This window comes from Dromaius novaehollandiae, chromosome 9 (assembly GCF_036370855.1).
Source record: "Dromaius novaehollandiae isolate bDroNov1 chromosome 9, bDroNov1.hap1, whole genome shotgun sequence".
Classification (NCBI taxonomy): Eukaryota; Metazoa; Chordata; class Aves; order Casuariiformes; family Dromaiidae; genus Dromaius; species Dromaius novaehollandiae.
In genome coordinates, this window is record NC_088106.1 from 32,866,094 (window position 1) to 32,880,932 (window position 14,839).

General features: G+C 46.5%; 1 protein-coding gene and 2 long non-coding RNA genes across 5 annotated transcripts; 2 read left to right on the top strand and 1 right to left on the bottom strand.

Moving 5' to 3' along the window:
* The first annotated feature begins 1,139 nt into the window (after nucleotides 1-1,139).
* LOC135329200 (uncharacterized) lies at nucleotides 1,140-2,957 on the top strand. 2 transcript variants are annotated; one of them, XR_010390566.1, is made up of 3 exons: nucleotides 1,140-1,276; nucleotides 1,420-1,469; nucleotides 2,566-2,957. It is a non-coding gene; the product is annotated as an uncharacterized LOC135329200 (long non-coding RNA). The 2 variants fall into 2 exon arrangements; XR_010390567.1 differs by having other exon boundaries at nucleotides 2,607-2,957.
* Nucleotides 2,958-3,503: 546 nt separating this feature from the next.
* On the top strand, nucleotides 3,504-10,356 carry LOC135329201 (uncharacterized). 2 transcript variants are annotated; one of them, XR_010390568.1, is made up of 4 exons: nucleotides 3,504-4,361; nucleotides 8,194-8,309; nucleotides 8,418-8,579; nucleotides 9,875-10,356. It is a non-coding gene; the product is annotated as an uncharacterized LOC135329201 (long non-coding RNA). The 2 variants fall into 2 exon arrangements; XR_010390569.1 differs by having other exon boundaries at nucleotides 3,504-4,174.
* Nucleotides 4,977-6,159, bottom strand: GAL3ST2 (galactose-3-O-sulfotransferase 2). The gene is given in 2 exon segments (XM_026110640.2): nucleotides 4,977-5,679; nucleotides 5,682-6,159. Coding segments are annotated over 2 exon segments (783 nt in total). The 5' UTR covers nucleotides 6,091-6,159; the 3' UTR covers nucleotides 4,977-5,305.
* Nucleotides 10,357-14,839: the final 4,483 nt, after the last annotated feature.

Here is a 14,839-nt window from a genome sequence, read left to right on the forward strand (position 1 = left end):
CTCTCTGCTTGTCAATGCAAACACAGGCATGGCTACATGAGCACAGGGAGATTTATCTTGTCAGCCCCTGAGGACACTAAAGGGCTTTAATTGCTGAGACCAGCCTCTCCCCGGGACTTCCACCCATGCATCCTCTGCCCATGGCCCCAGAACCCCGCTGTAGCTCAGACTTTGCCTGAGCTTTGCTGGAGGTGTGCCTATCTCCAACCCTGTCCCCTGGCCATTGGGTGGGGGGGGGTTCCCATCCCATAACTACATCCACCTCAGCCCTGACTCTCTACCTCACCTTGTCTGATGGTTGTGCGGCTGTTACGTGGGTGCTGCCTGTATTGGTGTAACTCTCGGCTTCTGGAGCATCCTCCCCATGGAAAGCAGCCTGTGCAGCTCTCTGATATTTATCTCCCTGCTCTCAAGGACAATAATAAGTACAAAAGTCACAACAATACATCAGGCAGGAGGAAAGTAGGAGACAAATGGGAACATGGTCAACCTCATCATCGTAGGTGGAGTAAAGTTTCCATTGTCAGCATAAAATGAATTAAAATCCTTCCTGAGGGTGAAGATAAGCATACAGTTTAGATATTCAATGATGTTATGGCCACATTATATTTAATTCCCAATGTAAACCTAGGTAAAGGACTTAAAGTTCATGCAGCAACTCGTAGACTAAAAGCCGCAAGGCAAAAACCCAGCAGCCTTGGGATGTGTACATAGGCAGTCCATGTGAATGGCAGGTTGGCAGCTGCATGGGGAAGGCCCTCGAGACTACAGAATTTAAAGCACCTGTGGTAGTAGGGAATGTTACAAGGGACCTCAGATTGCCAGCTTCTTCTCTGCCCTAGCTAGTTAAAAATTTCTCTTAAGCCTGTTAAATTTTAGCTATGGTTGTTGCATTAGAAACCCATGTGGTATCATTAATCTCTACATCGTTACTGTTTTATGTTACATGGCCTTGCCACTATGCAGATCAGAGCACAGCTGGAGATCAGGTGAGCGTTGCACTGAATGAGGCCAACCCTGGTCTCAGCTGGGACTGAAAAATGGTCTCTCATGCTCCCAGTAAGCACATGCCCAGCCATCAGTGCTCCCCTTCCCTTACCTAACTGGTGCCATTCGTTATTGCTGTCCGTTGTAGGAAGGTTTGACTTTGGTAGCAACCTCAGCTGGTCTGTTTGGTCCCACTGGGGATAAAACCCACTGATGGTCATGATGTCCTGGCTCCACTGACTTTGGTGGAGGGCTTGCCTGACTGTCCGCTCGATTCAAACATAGCCAGGTAAAATCCCAGCTCTATTTTTGATCCCTCAAAATGTGTTAGTCCTGCTGCTCTCTGCAGAGTACTAGGAGTGCATTTCAGGCTGTCTAACTTGCAGCCCCCTTCAAATTCTACTGCATGACTCATTCCTTCTCATTTTCTAGGCTGAACTGCTGAAAGGCTGTTTTGCCCCAGAGGCGGCTGTGTTTCAGCTGTAAGTGAAGTGAAATCTGGTTCATTTACCAGAATCAAAGTATACGAGTAGTCCATTGGTTTGCAAATTCATGTAAGATAACTTTGAACATGTTACTAGTAAGCAGTTAGTTATGCTGTTGCTACACAAAAAATATACCAAAGAATGCAAAGCTGTGCAGTGAGCAGCTGCTGAGCACTTGGGCGAGCACAGGAGTTCCCTGGGAAAAAAGAAGCCCTCCTCCTGTCTCTCTCACCCCTGCTGCTGCTCCATCCATCACAAAGAAGGGAATATTTGTTAAACTGAAAAATACTGTACCATTCTTATGAAAAGTGCATTGAAAACTGGCGATGGGCATTTCCGCTGTGGAAAACTATGCCCAAGGCTGCTCACCACCTTGTCCAAAAAGATGCCTACTATAGGTCCAGTGGCAGTAATTAATGGCTGTGACATCAAAACGAGGTCACCAGTGGAGACAGTTTGCCAATTCATCAGTGGCATTGCTGTTCTTCTGAGGAACCTGCCCATCATCGTTGCACCAGTGGGAAGCTTATGTATGAGCAAAAATGTTCCAGGCGGGTTTAATTACCTCTTTCAATAGTGAGGATATACCTTAAATGAGCAGCGTCCCTGCCTCCATCAACCCACTCTCCTAATCAGTGTTTGAGATTTTTGCCACAGGAACAGTAAAGACCTGAAGAAGCCCCTGCTGGCCAGGGACGCTGAGCAAGAACTTGGGATCTGGGGGAAGGGGGTTGGTCTGGGAGATGAAAGGAATGAATGTGAAGCTGTGAAAGTCTCACGGTGTGGCTGAGTCTTGGTTATGGCCCATAACCCTTGGCTAGGGTCTCTGCATGCACGAGGAATGTAGTTTCCAAGGCCAGAGTTTCCAAAACAGCAATGGAGCAGGCTGTACAGAGACATGGATGAAATTAAAAGTATCTGATTTGTTATAATTAATCACAAAATTCAGTCTGCCTCACACTCTGAATCATTTTGTTCTTAAACCACTTTCATCATCCGCCAACCCTGAGGTACCTGCAAGTTGAAATATAGGGGTTACTAATTGTTCTTTATGACTGTAATAGTGCTGTTTTCTTTTTATCCTGCCAAACAGAATCAGAGGGAGAGAGATGAGGACAGTTTTTATCTTTCCAGCAAAATGATGCCAGACTTTGAAAGCCGAGAAAGACTAAACATGCCGAAGGCATGCACAGCGGGGAGCACTAAAATGTGACAACAACCATCGATGCTGGCAGCCCCGGATGGCAGCTGTGGGAGTGGAAGAGGGAAGAAAAGGAGAAGGAGGGGGAAACCAAGGGATGTGGAATATTTTATAATGATTAAATTGAGAAAACTCGCCTGTGTTGCCTTTGACCATTCACAGACGGAAGCTACACAGGATTATATGGTGTCATCAGGGTGACGATTTTCTGCGCTAACATAAGACCAAGGCAATTATGAAGTAACAGCAATGTCCAGCAGCCCGGGGGTGGGTGGACCAGGATAAGGACAGCCTGTCTTTGCCATGTGGTCCTCTCCCCACCTAGCACTGACAGTAGAGAGCCCAGGGGAGAGGCACACACAACGCCCGGGGGGACCTTCACCTCCTGAGAGCAAGGAGAAACGACAGAACTGGCCCTCCTGAGCAAAGCAGAGCACCGAACCATCCCAAACAACATGAAGGTCCCCCCCACCTCATGACACACATGGGAGGAAATAAGTAACAGGGAAGTTTCGCGTTCTCCACAGGGAACGTGCGCTCCAGGCTGCTTCTGGGCAGACTGCCCTGCTTTGGAGCAGCCCTCTTGCAGCGCTGCAAAGGTGTAACCCAGTGCAGTGGGCACATGCAGCTGGTCCCTGAGGCTACCCGCAGGCTGCTCAAAGCAAGGCAAGCTGTTCAACGTCTTGGTGTGTTGCCCAGCACTGTTATGATGAGGCCAAAGGCAGAAACTTCTGGCATCCAGCTGAAGAGTGAAACACCTTTGTCCCCCAGCGTCGTATAGCTACTGGTTAGACATTGCAGCTGAAGCGCAAAGCACTCTTCGAATACAGATGCTGGCGGACTGGAATCCTAATTTCTCTCTCACGTGATTGTCCCTTCCGGTCTGCATTCCCTCTTCATTTTCTTTTGCTCTCATTTCCTCCCACTCTCCCTCACTTTTGTCTTCCAAAAAGCAGAAAAATGACTTGTTCTAGTGAGCTGTAACAAGCCTGGAAGTAATCACTACTGTTAAATGGGGTCGAATGCAAAACAAAATGATTAATGATTAAGAGGCAGGAAACTTTAACCCATTTTGAAAAACTGCTGGTGTTCAGAAGGCCTGCTCCTCTGCTTGTGACAGCAGTGTCACGCCTGGGAAAGCGAAGGAGGAATCAAACAGGAGGCAGCCGATACAGGATCTTTGGCTCAAGTCATTTTGGGACCTGCAACACTGAACCAGCTTAGCGAAGGGGTCATGACAGTGGGCTGTACACTCAGTGTTGGAGAAGGTGAACACCTCAACTTTTTATTGTGCTCCAGAAGGGCAGAAGGAAAAAGAGGAATAGGCCACACCTACGCAGTGAAAGGGGCAGCATGTTCAAAGAAATAAAAGGATTTTTTTTTTTTTTTCACTGCACAAAAACTGAAGTGTGGACATGATTGAAGTTAAAAGTCTAAACAGGTCTAAAAGAGATGAGGCTGCACCTGAAGAGAAGTACTTTGGCAAGTGTTATTTTGGAAGGTGGGTTCATGCCTGGTTTGGAAAATCCCTAAGCCTGTGAGACCTGGAAGGACAACAGGTATCACTATACATTCTCCCTGGTCTTCGATTTTTTCCCTCGTCACCTGCTACTCTCACAGACACTGTAACGTGCTGGAGGGGCTTTCGTCTGATACAGCATGGCAGTTCCTGTGCTCCTGTCTTCTTAGTAGGTGGCATATTTGCTTCTTGGGTGGGCATGAGGAATGATGCATGCAACACTGCAGGCAGGTAAACAAGTCCAAAGAGACTTTGTCTTAGGGCAAATGAACAGAACTGGCTTCCTCGGGGTTGGAAAATTGGACAAAGCCTTGTGGTGGCAAGTAAGTAAGAGGAGACAGACCTATACAGGGATGCACAGTCAGTAACAAAGTAGTGATGATCTTGTGCTTATATCTACCAAGATTTATCAGCAGAAGTGAGAGGGTAGACATGTGGTGACTCTTCAGTGTTTGTGATATGTTTGATCTTGAATGCTTTTGCCATAAATAAATGGCACTGCTGTGAAAACCAACTGATCACTTCCTTGCTTCCATACTCCAAGAAGAGATCAAACCTGTGGGTGATAAACTAGATGATGCCAGAGGCATCAGTAAGGAACTGCAAAAGGATTTTGTCCTTTAAATCTTTGTCGTGGAGGAGAGGGGCATGTTCCCAGCTCAGGAGGATCGTTGCTGAAGGGCACACTCCTTAGCATATTGAGAAGAGGTATGGGTTTCAGATATAATTAACCCCAAACAGTGACAGTGACTGCCAAATTAGGGCTATAGAAGACTGTCTTAAATCCAAGCCTTTGCACAAAGATTCACAGATTGGACTCATAGAGGCTCAATCATTCTGTCCACACACCGCTCCTCTGTGTCCTGCTTGCCACACTCAGTGCCGCTGGGCTGCTCTGCCATTGCAGGAAGGAGATTCCCATGTGGCTAAGGAAACCCCAGAACAACCTTACCGTCACTCTCGTGTGCAAGAGTCCTGCTGGTCAGCTTAGCACTACACAAACATTGGCAACACAAACAACTGCAGACTGATGGGAAACCGCAGTGTGCTCTAGTTATGGCTTGGTGATGATTTGTTTTCTCAGAAACTGTTCCAAAACAAGGGAAAGACTAGTTACTTCCCCTTTTCATGTGGATGCTGAAGAGCATAAAAATAGGACATATAGTGAAGCTCTGGCATAACCATTTTCTGGTAGGCTGTCAGAGACCTGTTGTCTAAGTCTTGGTTGAGGTTATAACTGAGGATATTTGCAGCCTCTGACTGGAAAGGCATGAGAGCTTTGTCCTCAACACGAGTCTTCTCTACTGGCCTCTGATCTGAGAGACAGGTCTCCATGAGTTCCTTCTGTCTTGCTCGCAAGAGATTCACCTCCTTTTCCAGTTCGTCTAGTCCCATGGTCTCCTGAATTCTCTTCCAGAAGCTCTGGTTGAAGTGCAGGTAGAGTTTCCAGTCAAGTGAGCACCACACTTTAACCCTCTCCTTGCTTTAGGAGTCAAGGTCTGCACAGTGTCCTCACTTCTGGAATTGAGCTTGAAGTAAACCACATCATCTAGATCCCAGCATAAAGTGTGTTTCAAGAGGATCCTGGACTCATCAAAGTAGTCTGCTATCAAGACCAGGTGGAAGTTCTGTTCAAGCTTCTCCAAGACCGCCTGGATGTAGCTTTCATTATCTTCTGCATTGTTGTTACAGCCAAAGTCAAACCACATGTTATTCTTGGCATAAATGTTTTCTTTGTAATTACCCTTATGGTAATAGTCCATTGGCGATGCCAAATACTCATTCACATCCCTTGATGTTCTGAAGGCAGGGGCAGCATCCTTGTAATAGACATAGGAAGATTCCAGCTGGGAAACTGGGTTCCTTGGGATGGAAAAGTAGAAGGTGTTCTGTGCCATCACTTTTTTGCACCTGTTTGTAGGGGGAAAGAAGAGGAGATGTGAGTCTGGAGACACTGCTTATTCAACAAGGTTTCTCAACAGGAGAACTCGGGAGCCACAGATCTTACCTCCAAATGGTTAAACCGTAGGTGGTTGCACATGATATTGTAGTTTTGTCCTATGGTTTGAAATTCCTCTACAAATCTGGTCATGAAGGTCTCTGGATAGCCCAGGTGGACAAGCTGGTCAGCTGGGAGGGCTATGGTGAGGTTATGCTTCTCTGTGAACTGGAACAGGATGTTCAAGATGGTGCTGCTGGTAGTCTTGTGTGTCTTGAGGAACATGATATTAGTCTTAACACAACAGGGCGTGAGAGAGGTCACCAACTCTGCAGAGCTCCTCCAGAATCTGCATGAACATGACACATGGGGAAAACAATCTCAGCGGTCCTATAACCCTTCTCTTACATCTGGCAATGCTGTTTTTATCCTGGCTCAGCTAACCAAACCACCTCTTCTTTTTCTCACTGTGGTAAGGTTTCAGGAGTCAAACCCAAGCATGCTTTCCTTCTGATATTGCACTTGCAGCTGGTGCAAGCTACCAAACCAAGCAAGCTCCATCCCTTAGCTCCAGATGTCAGACAGTCTTCTGCTTCCACTGGTCCTCACTTACCAGGCAGAGGAGGAAGGGCTCAAAGGTGTCAACTTGATCTCCTTTTCCATTTCTGTATGGCAGATTTTGCTCAGAAGAGCTACACTTTGGGTAATTCAATCATTTACTTGCATGCCAAAATATGGATCTAGGACCTAATTTTGGGCTGCTGCCCTTTTAATGTTAGCCTAAATCTCATGAGAGTTAAATGAAGTGTCACAGGTCAGATTCTTGCTTCCCAGCATAGATGAAGTCATGTAACCAGTTGCACTTGCTGCTGCTGAACTTATGGCAGAATGCTTTTATTCACATGGAAGAATCCAGACAGGAAGACAAGTCTCAGGCAAATGTTGAAAAAAAGGAGATATTTGATATGCCTGGAAAGAAAGTAGATTTTCAGTGAATCTTATCTAGTAGAAGATAATCCTTTCCCCAGACAAGACACACCAAATTTTGCATGCTGTCCTCAGGGCTTTATCACCAGGATCATTGTTTCTTCTTGATACCAGCCAGCTTTGGCTCCCCCAGCTGTGTTAGTAACTCTGGTGCTTTTAATTTTGGCCTTCCCCAACAAACAAGCTATGTCAAACAGAGCCAGCTAAACACTTCAGCTAGCCTTCCACTCAGTTCCTCTGCCTCTAATTTTGCTTTGCCTTTTGGTTTCTGGGGCTTTAGAGGTTCAGCATTTCATGTTTTCAAGCTTTTCTCAGCAGCTGCCAAGAGCTAGAAAATTACCACTTAATAGGGGTTATAGGGACTTCCTTAATAAAAAATCCCAGCTCCTCCTATGGTTTAACCATTTGGAGGTAAGATCCATGGCTCCTGAGTTCTGTCGAGAAACTTCGTTGGATAGTACCTCCAGAATATGAAGATCTAAAAGAAACACTGAACTGAAATTTTTCGACATAAAAGAAACTGTCTAAAAACTCAGCAGAACTGGCAACATACTAATTACACCCTGCTTTCCAAACCAGAGGACTGCTTTCCCTCTGCGACCACATGCACACCTTTACCTCAGTGACAGCTTCTCCTCCCGTCCCAGGCACTTATGCTCAGCCTTACCCATGCCTCCCTCAAGCTTTCATCAGGTTGTGTCACCTTGGTCGGACTTTAAATTGTCTAAGCTCAGAGATGGTGGTCTGGACCAAGCACCTTATCTACTCATGGCCACTGTTTTACTTGAAGAATGAAAAAGGGTGAGAGAAACCCTTTGATCTGACCCTAGTTAGACACCCACATTATCAATTCATTCTGGCTGGCATACTTATAGGATATTTCAAAAGGTTGGTGTCATTTGCTGAGCAACTACCCACCAAAAGGAGCTTTTCACCAGCAGACTTGAGCTGACTTCTCTTACATTAAAGGTTTTTTAACTCAGTGTGAACTCCATACTTTGAGCTGTGTTTTCCAAAATGCAGTGGAACTGCCTTGGCTTTAAGTTGTTCTGAGTAGAAACATTCTCATTTGCAGAACGGGACAACCATAATCCTGTTTCCTGCTCTTCCCTGTGAACGAAGCCAGCACCTCAGCGCGCATGAGGCTCAGCTGGCATCACAGTGACTGCTGGTAGGAAGTCTGAGAGTCAGGTAATAAACTCTCATTAGTTGCAAAATTTGGATAATATGCACACATAACCGGTGGATAAAAGGCAATACTGAATATCTGCCTTCTTCCTGGAATGCTGTTCATCATAGGGAAGCCGTCCATCATGGACCCACAGCAAAAATGGGGTGTTCTCAGCCATGAAAGACCTGAAAGACCCAAGTTACGCCATAGAATATAGAGATATTTGACTGCTGGATTTTTTAATACATGTGAATTCTGTGGTTTCTGCCTTAGATTCTTCAATCAAATATGTGAGTATACATGAATGTAAAATTTGTATAAGCTGTCTTCTATTGTAGTTGAGAAATAGGAATACCTGAATGGAGAAGCTACCAGAGCTGAACAGGTCACTGTTAGGTTTCTGTGCATGTGGGATCTGGTAGCAAGTGCCAGGCTAGACTAGCCAGAGAGTAGGCTGAGAGGACTGGGAGCTGGGCCCTGGAGACACCAAAGGTCTGGGAACCAAATGCTGGAGTGACTGAGGGTCTGGGAAATGGCTACCAAAGATATGGAGGGTCTGAGAGAGGCCGACAGTCTGGGAGCTGGGTGCTGGGGAGACCACCTCAAGAAGGGGTTTCCCTTGAGCACTGAGCCTTAGAAAGCAGGTGGGCTCTTTGTGCTGTCTCTGCTTATGTAGGTGCCTGTAAAGGCACTGTCCTTCTGTCTGTGCTAGTCTGTGTGTGTGTGTGTGTGTGTGTGTGTGTGTGTGCGTGCGTGTGCGTGCAGGCGTGTGTGTGTGTGCGCGCGGGCGTGTGTGTGTGCACCTGCACATGCATACTGGGAATTTGTGCTCAGCCTCGCTGTTGGCTGGTCTTCAAGGAAGGAGCAGTCGCTCATCCTGGCAGACGCAGGAGGGGAGGAATACTCCGGGCCCTTCAGCCCCTGGACTTGGCCACCCTTCGCAGGAGCGCAGGGAGTATCACAGCCTTCAGCATACCTTCCCAGCCTGCACACGGGGTTTCACCCGCTAGTCTGCATTCACTGTCTTGGCACATTCCTGTAAAAGCCAGTATGGAACTAAAAGACCATTCCTTTTGCAATACACTTACTGCTGTCACAGGACTGCAAGTCTCTAACCAAGCCATTTCTAAAAATGAGTAAGTGTGTTGGGCCAATAAACACCATTTACAATGCTGGGCCAAAATAATTCCATCCTTTAGTCCCTTATCTAAGAGCTCATTTGCTCTCTTTCCTATTGATCATCTTGAGCACAAATGTTGCAGATGAGTAGAGCAAATATCTGGCATTACAGAAGACACACCTGATCTTGCATATGCTCACTGGCGAAACATTATGAACAGTTAAAGCCATAAGTAAGCAGAGTGATTTCACAACTGGCAGGCGTATCAGTGGGAATGTATGGAGCATGATGCACAGAATTCCTGCTGCAGTATTTTCTTCCTTCATAGCATGACAGCAAGGAAGCTTTTCAGCTGGAGTACACAAAAGCCTACCGTAACTGAGAGCAGGAGAGTACATTCAGAGCACCCTTTGCCAGTGAGCCACTAGCTACTTTATAATTTTTGTTTACTTTTATTTACTTTAGATTTTTGCTCCATTGTACAGTCTTCTTCAAAGAAGGTTCGAGAGATAAAACCAGAATATGATCTTTGAATAGATCTAACCATACACAGTGTGAACCTGCTCTGGAATTCCTTCGAGGTACCCCTTGTGAGCTGATCGGACCCTTTAAAGACAAATTCTTCCAGGAAGTCTGAAAACTGTCAGGGCTGTCAGCATGACTGTCACCAGAGGTTCAGCTCTTCTTTCTGAGCTAAACCATGACATCTTCCAGGAAGGAAGAAAATGAAAAAAACTCCGAGGCAATGTAACACTGGATGGCACTGAAAACCGCAGCTCAGGTTATAAATGTCCTTTTGATAAAATGGTAGCACTGAGGATATGCTGCTATGGCTGCTTTAAGGTTTAGGACAAGATTTTTGTTTATTTGGATTAAACTGAAAATCAACAGTCCTTGGAGGATCTGCATCAATGTAACATGGTTCTTTCAAATTAAAAGACCTGGAATACAGCAAGAAACACTCGTGGTGAAGTTAATCTCTACCCCAGAGCAAACTGTAACTAATTCCATAGGTTATTAATCACTTATACAGGTTACCTCAGCTATCTAAATTCAGCCTTTCTACAAACACATTTTTAACTCTTTATCCATAATGTTTCCCTCCCTATGCCCTTGCCTTGAAGTGCACTCAAGGTTTTTCATGTTGTCCTGCTGCTGTGAGCTAGAAAATATCTCCTTTGCAAAGCAACTCAAATGCTCCTCTCCTTTATGGGCTTCTTCGGCAGTCAGTGTGTAGGTGTGTCTACGTCCAGCATCCCGTCTCTTCTGTGAACGTCCAGGACAGGTGAGAACAAATGGAATCGCTGGGTGTTCACGGCGGGGGTGGAAGTTAGTAAGCCATGAGACGATCTGCCTTAGAAGGCAGGTTTTGCAACAGTTTTTCAGGGAAATAAGGAGGTAGCAGGACCCTTAGTGGGAAAGCCCCCTTCTCTTGAGAACACACACACAGCATAAAGCCATGGATGAGGACACACAAGCACACATGCACATAATCATGTTGTGCTCAGCTGCTGGAGGGAGGCACGGGGGGGATTGTAGCCCCACGTGGGGCAGGATGACTGCCTGGGGAGTGGAAGGAGGCATCATATGGCTCTTCTGCTTTCATCTGCATGTCACCCTGCAGAGTGCCGTACACTCTCACACCACTTGGTGCTGTGGCCAATGCCTATTGCACTGTACCTCCGATTCTTGCTTGGTGATTTAGGACTGTTAATTTTCTACTAGACATTGTGGCAGCAAAATGGGAATAAGTGTTCACCTATCAGAAGTTCCTCTTCATTTTAAGAAGTGCCACTGGCTCAGAAACTCCTAGTCACAAGGCATTTAGGCTTCAGACACTTACTTTCCCAGTGAAAACCCAATTACTGTAACTGGAGGTGAGGAGCTTAAATACTTTGCTGTATCTAGGCCTTTGAGGGGAAAACTCCCGCCCTTAAAGGAGGTGAGTGTCATTTTATGGTTTGTCTATGAAGTGACTCTCTGGTGTCATTAATGGTCCTTATAACTTACATTACACAGGAGTCTGATGTTCTACCAAGGCTCCTGTACACCAGTACTTGACAAACTGGGTCTCAGGCTATGAATCCCCCTGGGAGATCAGGACTTACCCTGCAGGTCTAGGGGGAAAAGTAATCTTCCCCCACCCTATGTTGGGCTAATATCCTTGCTGCCTCACTGGGGAAGGCAGAACCTGAAGGAGCTGGGCAGCCTCCAGCTGCTTCTGCACATCTGGGTGGGGAGCAATTCCAGGATATTTCGTGGCAGGAATGGGTCTTGTGATGCCTCGTGCTGCTGCAATTATTCTGTTCACCTGCTGCCTTATCCTGGCACCATCTCCTGGCGCAGAGGGATCTTTGCAAGATGGCAAGGAAGGGAGGGAGGAAGAAAGCGTGAACAGGGGCTGGGCCGTGCCTGGGAGCAGGCAGAAGCTTCGCAATGTCACTCATCAGCAATGAAGACTCTGCCTGACTCACATACACATACTGTGCTGCAACCTCCCAGGCCCTAAGCACAGCAGAGGAATTTACAGTCAGGGCATATAGTCAAAATGTTCCTAATTTGGGCAATACAACGCTTACCAATGTCTCACAGGCTGGCATATGGCATTAAACAGATGCTTTTGGTCTTTTATGCCTATACTGCTCCCATGCAACACTATCAGATATGGTCCCCTTCCTCACTCCCGCTGCGACCTTTCCAGTCCTTGGATGCTGGAAGCGTGCCAGCCTGTCACACTAACAGGCAATGCAGTACTGGGCATTCTGGTATCCTTCACCTAAGTTATTAAAGTGCCCAGATATACTGCATTTCTTTCCTCTTTTAATAACAGTTTCCTTGCCACAGGTTCAGTGCTTAATAAGGTTCAGCGTTGAGCAAGGTACAATGTTGCTTTCCCTAAGTTTCTTAGCAGAATGTGACACAAAGCGTCATTTTAAGAACTTCTAGGGTTACTCCTGGCATAGTGTCAGCTGCTACTGGCAGCCTGGCAGAAGGGTCATGTTCAATAGAGGTCTTGCTTCTGTTACGTTATACATGTCAGCTGTGTGATTTCTTTGTTCGGAGGCTGGTAGAGTCCATGAACACATTTTTTACACATTTAAAGTTCAGGTTTGGTTACTCAGAAAAATGTGGCGCCGTGCAGAAATACTTGGCTTATTCCTGAGCTCGCTTGCTCTGAGACTAGGAGCGGGGAAGAGCTGGCCCAGTTACCTGGGGCAGGATGCCTCCACTGCCCATGCCCACCCGGTGAGGGGGAATTCAAGTGCTTCCTCACGGTGCCGTATCAACACCACTTCAAGGTGTTGAGCATACGCAGACACTTTGTGTTATTCCGATATTTAAGTCCACACCAGAAAAAATAGAATTTTGGACAAGAAATTCCTACAACAATGATTCACTATATAAAACAAATACACACCACACTCATCCTGTCCCTCTCTCCTTCTTCAGACAAAAATGAACCAATATTTGAAAGCATCATTTAAAACCTTAAGTGGAAATGTAATACTGGTAAGTTCCGAGAAAGATATTATAATTCAATCGTATGATAACTCCTCCCTTCTGTTTCCTCCGGAAAAATTGCTGTCCTGTTCAGGTGAGACTCAGTGAACTTTACATTCAACTCACAGATCTCAGCATGCAGTGGAGATGGCTACGTTTGACTGGGCCAGAATTCCTCTTGCCACAGTATAAGGTTATCTGACAGCTCTGAGTCTCTCCCGAGCTCTTGCTCTCGCTGGTGCCAGTGTAGCCACTGGCAGGGCTCATCAGCACTATTGCTCTTCTTCTCATTAAGAGCTGGTCAGGTTCTTCTCCTCTGTCCCTGATGCTTCATTCGCACACCCTGAGTGAGAAAATGCCTCCTCTGATCAGTGTTGCTTCACCAGGAAATCCGAGCAAACTGTAATGGGAAAGAGAATGGGAATATCCACACACACTATCATGGAAACAAATAGGACACACTACATGTCTAAACCGTGTTTCCTTAGCTGAAGCTCTAAAGAAAAAAGGTGGCTCTCAGCACACTGGCCGGGGCCTTAAGAGACCCATATGCAAGATTTGTCCTGGCCTGGCCATCAGATAGGTGCCACACAGGCAAGTGTGGGACTCAGGATGGTGCAGCCCGTAGAGAAGGGGTTTGCTCTGGGATGCTCCCCAAGAGCTAAGGAACCGTGGGTGTACCACGGCCGGAGTCACCACACTGTAGAGTTGCCGTAGCCTAGCGGCACACCCTCCAACGACCTCATGATTGCTGGACAAACCAAGTCGGCAAAGGGGAAGCGATACCACAGACTCACAGCGAAAGCATCTAGGTACTGTGGAATGTACCGTGGACGACCTGTTGACAGGCATACTGTTCTCCAGTGAGCACTGGGCTACCTGTTGAGTATGCATACTGTTACCAGCTGTGCACTGCATTATCTGTTGATACACATACTGTTCTTGACTGAGGCCATACAGCTGTTGTGTAACCATGGTCTGGCATTGTTTGATTGGATAATGAACTAAGCCCAGGAAGGATAAAAGAAAGTAAGCCACACACCTCCTGTGTGGACTGGGAAGCACTGTCAACTGGCCTGTGGACCTGACAACCCACCCATCAGCAGGGACACCCGTGATGTCAACTGCCAGGGAGAACATGAATTATCCCTGCACAGCTGGAGCACGGTGAGAACAATCCAGGGAAAACTGTTACTGGAAGAGTGGCACCTTAAGGACAAGGAAAGGGCGAGAACAGTCATTATACTGTGCATCTGTGGTTTCACTGTAGGGCTTTGATATATTCCTAGTTGTGTTGTAGTTTTAGATTTGTTATATTTGTAGTTTGCAGATTGTTTGGTGTCCAATAAACTCCTATACTTGACAAACTATTTCTCTTGAGCTCAGCATGACTAATCCTGGAATTGGAAAGAATCCTGGTAGCCCCTTTAGCGGTGCATCACACCAGCATCTCTTCAAACCAGTCACTTGGATGCAGATACAAGGAAGCCTCAGAAGCCAATGTGGGATTCAAGATCAAAGCTGCAAACTCAGCTGCTGCCCAGCCCGAAGGCAACTGAAGTCCATCACTGTCTCTATTTTTGACCTGGACCATCAGGTGACCTGGATGTCTTCTTTCCACCTCTTCAGGGACCTCCACTACATCCCCTGCAAAAAGCTGATCTACTAATCATTCTGAAAGTCCATCAACCAGAGACACAAGGAAAGGACAGGTGCTGTTCACTTTTAGGATATAGTGGGAAGAGGAACTGCCATTCTATACAATGGGGCAATTGTTGGCACATAGCTCAGGAGGAGCAGATACTATCTTTACTCTTTCCTCAGCTGGGGATGGATTCAAACTCCACCTCTTGCGCCCTCAGAAGGGACCATGCTGCATAATCTGACAGAAACACTTTCCACCAGCTCTACTGAACCTGGTCCAGTGGA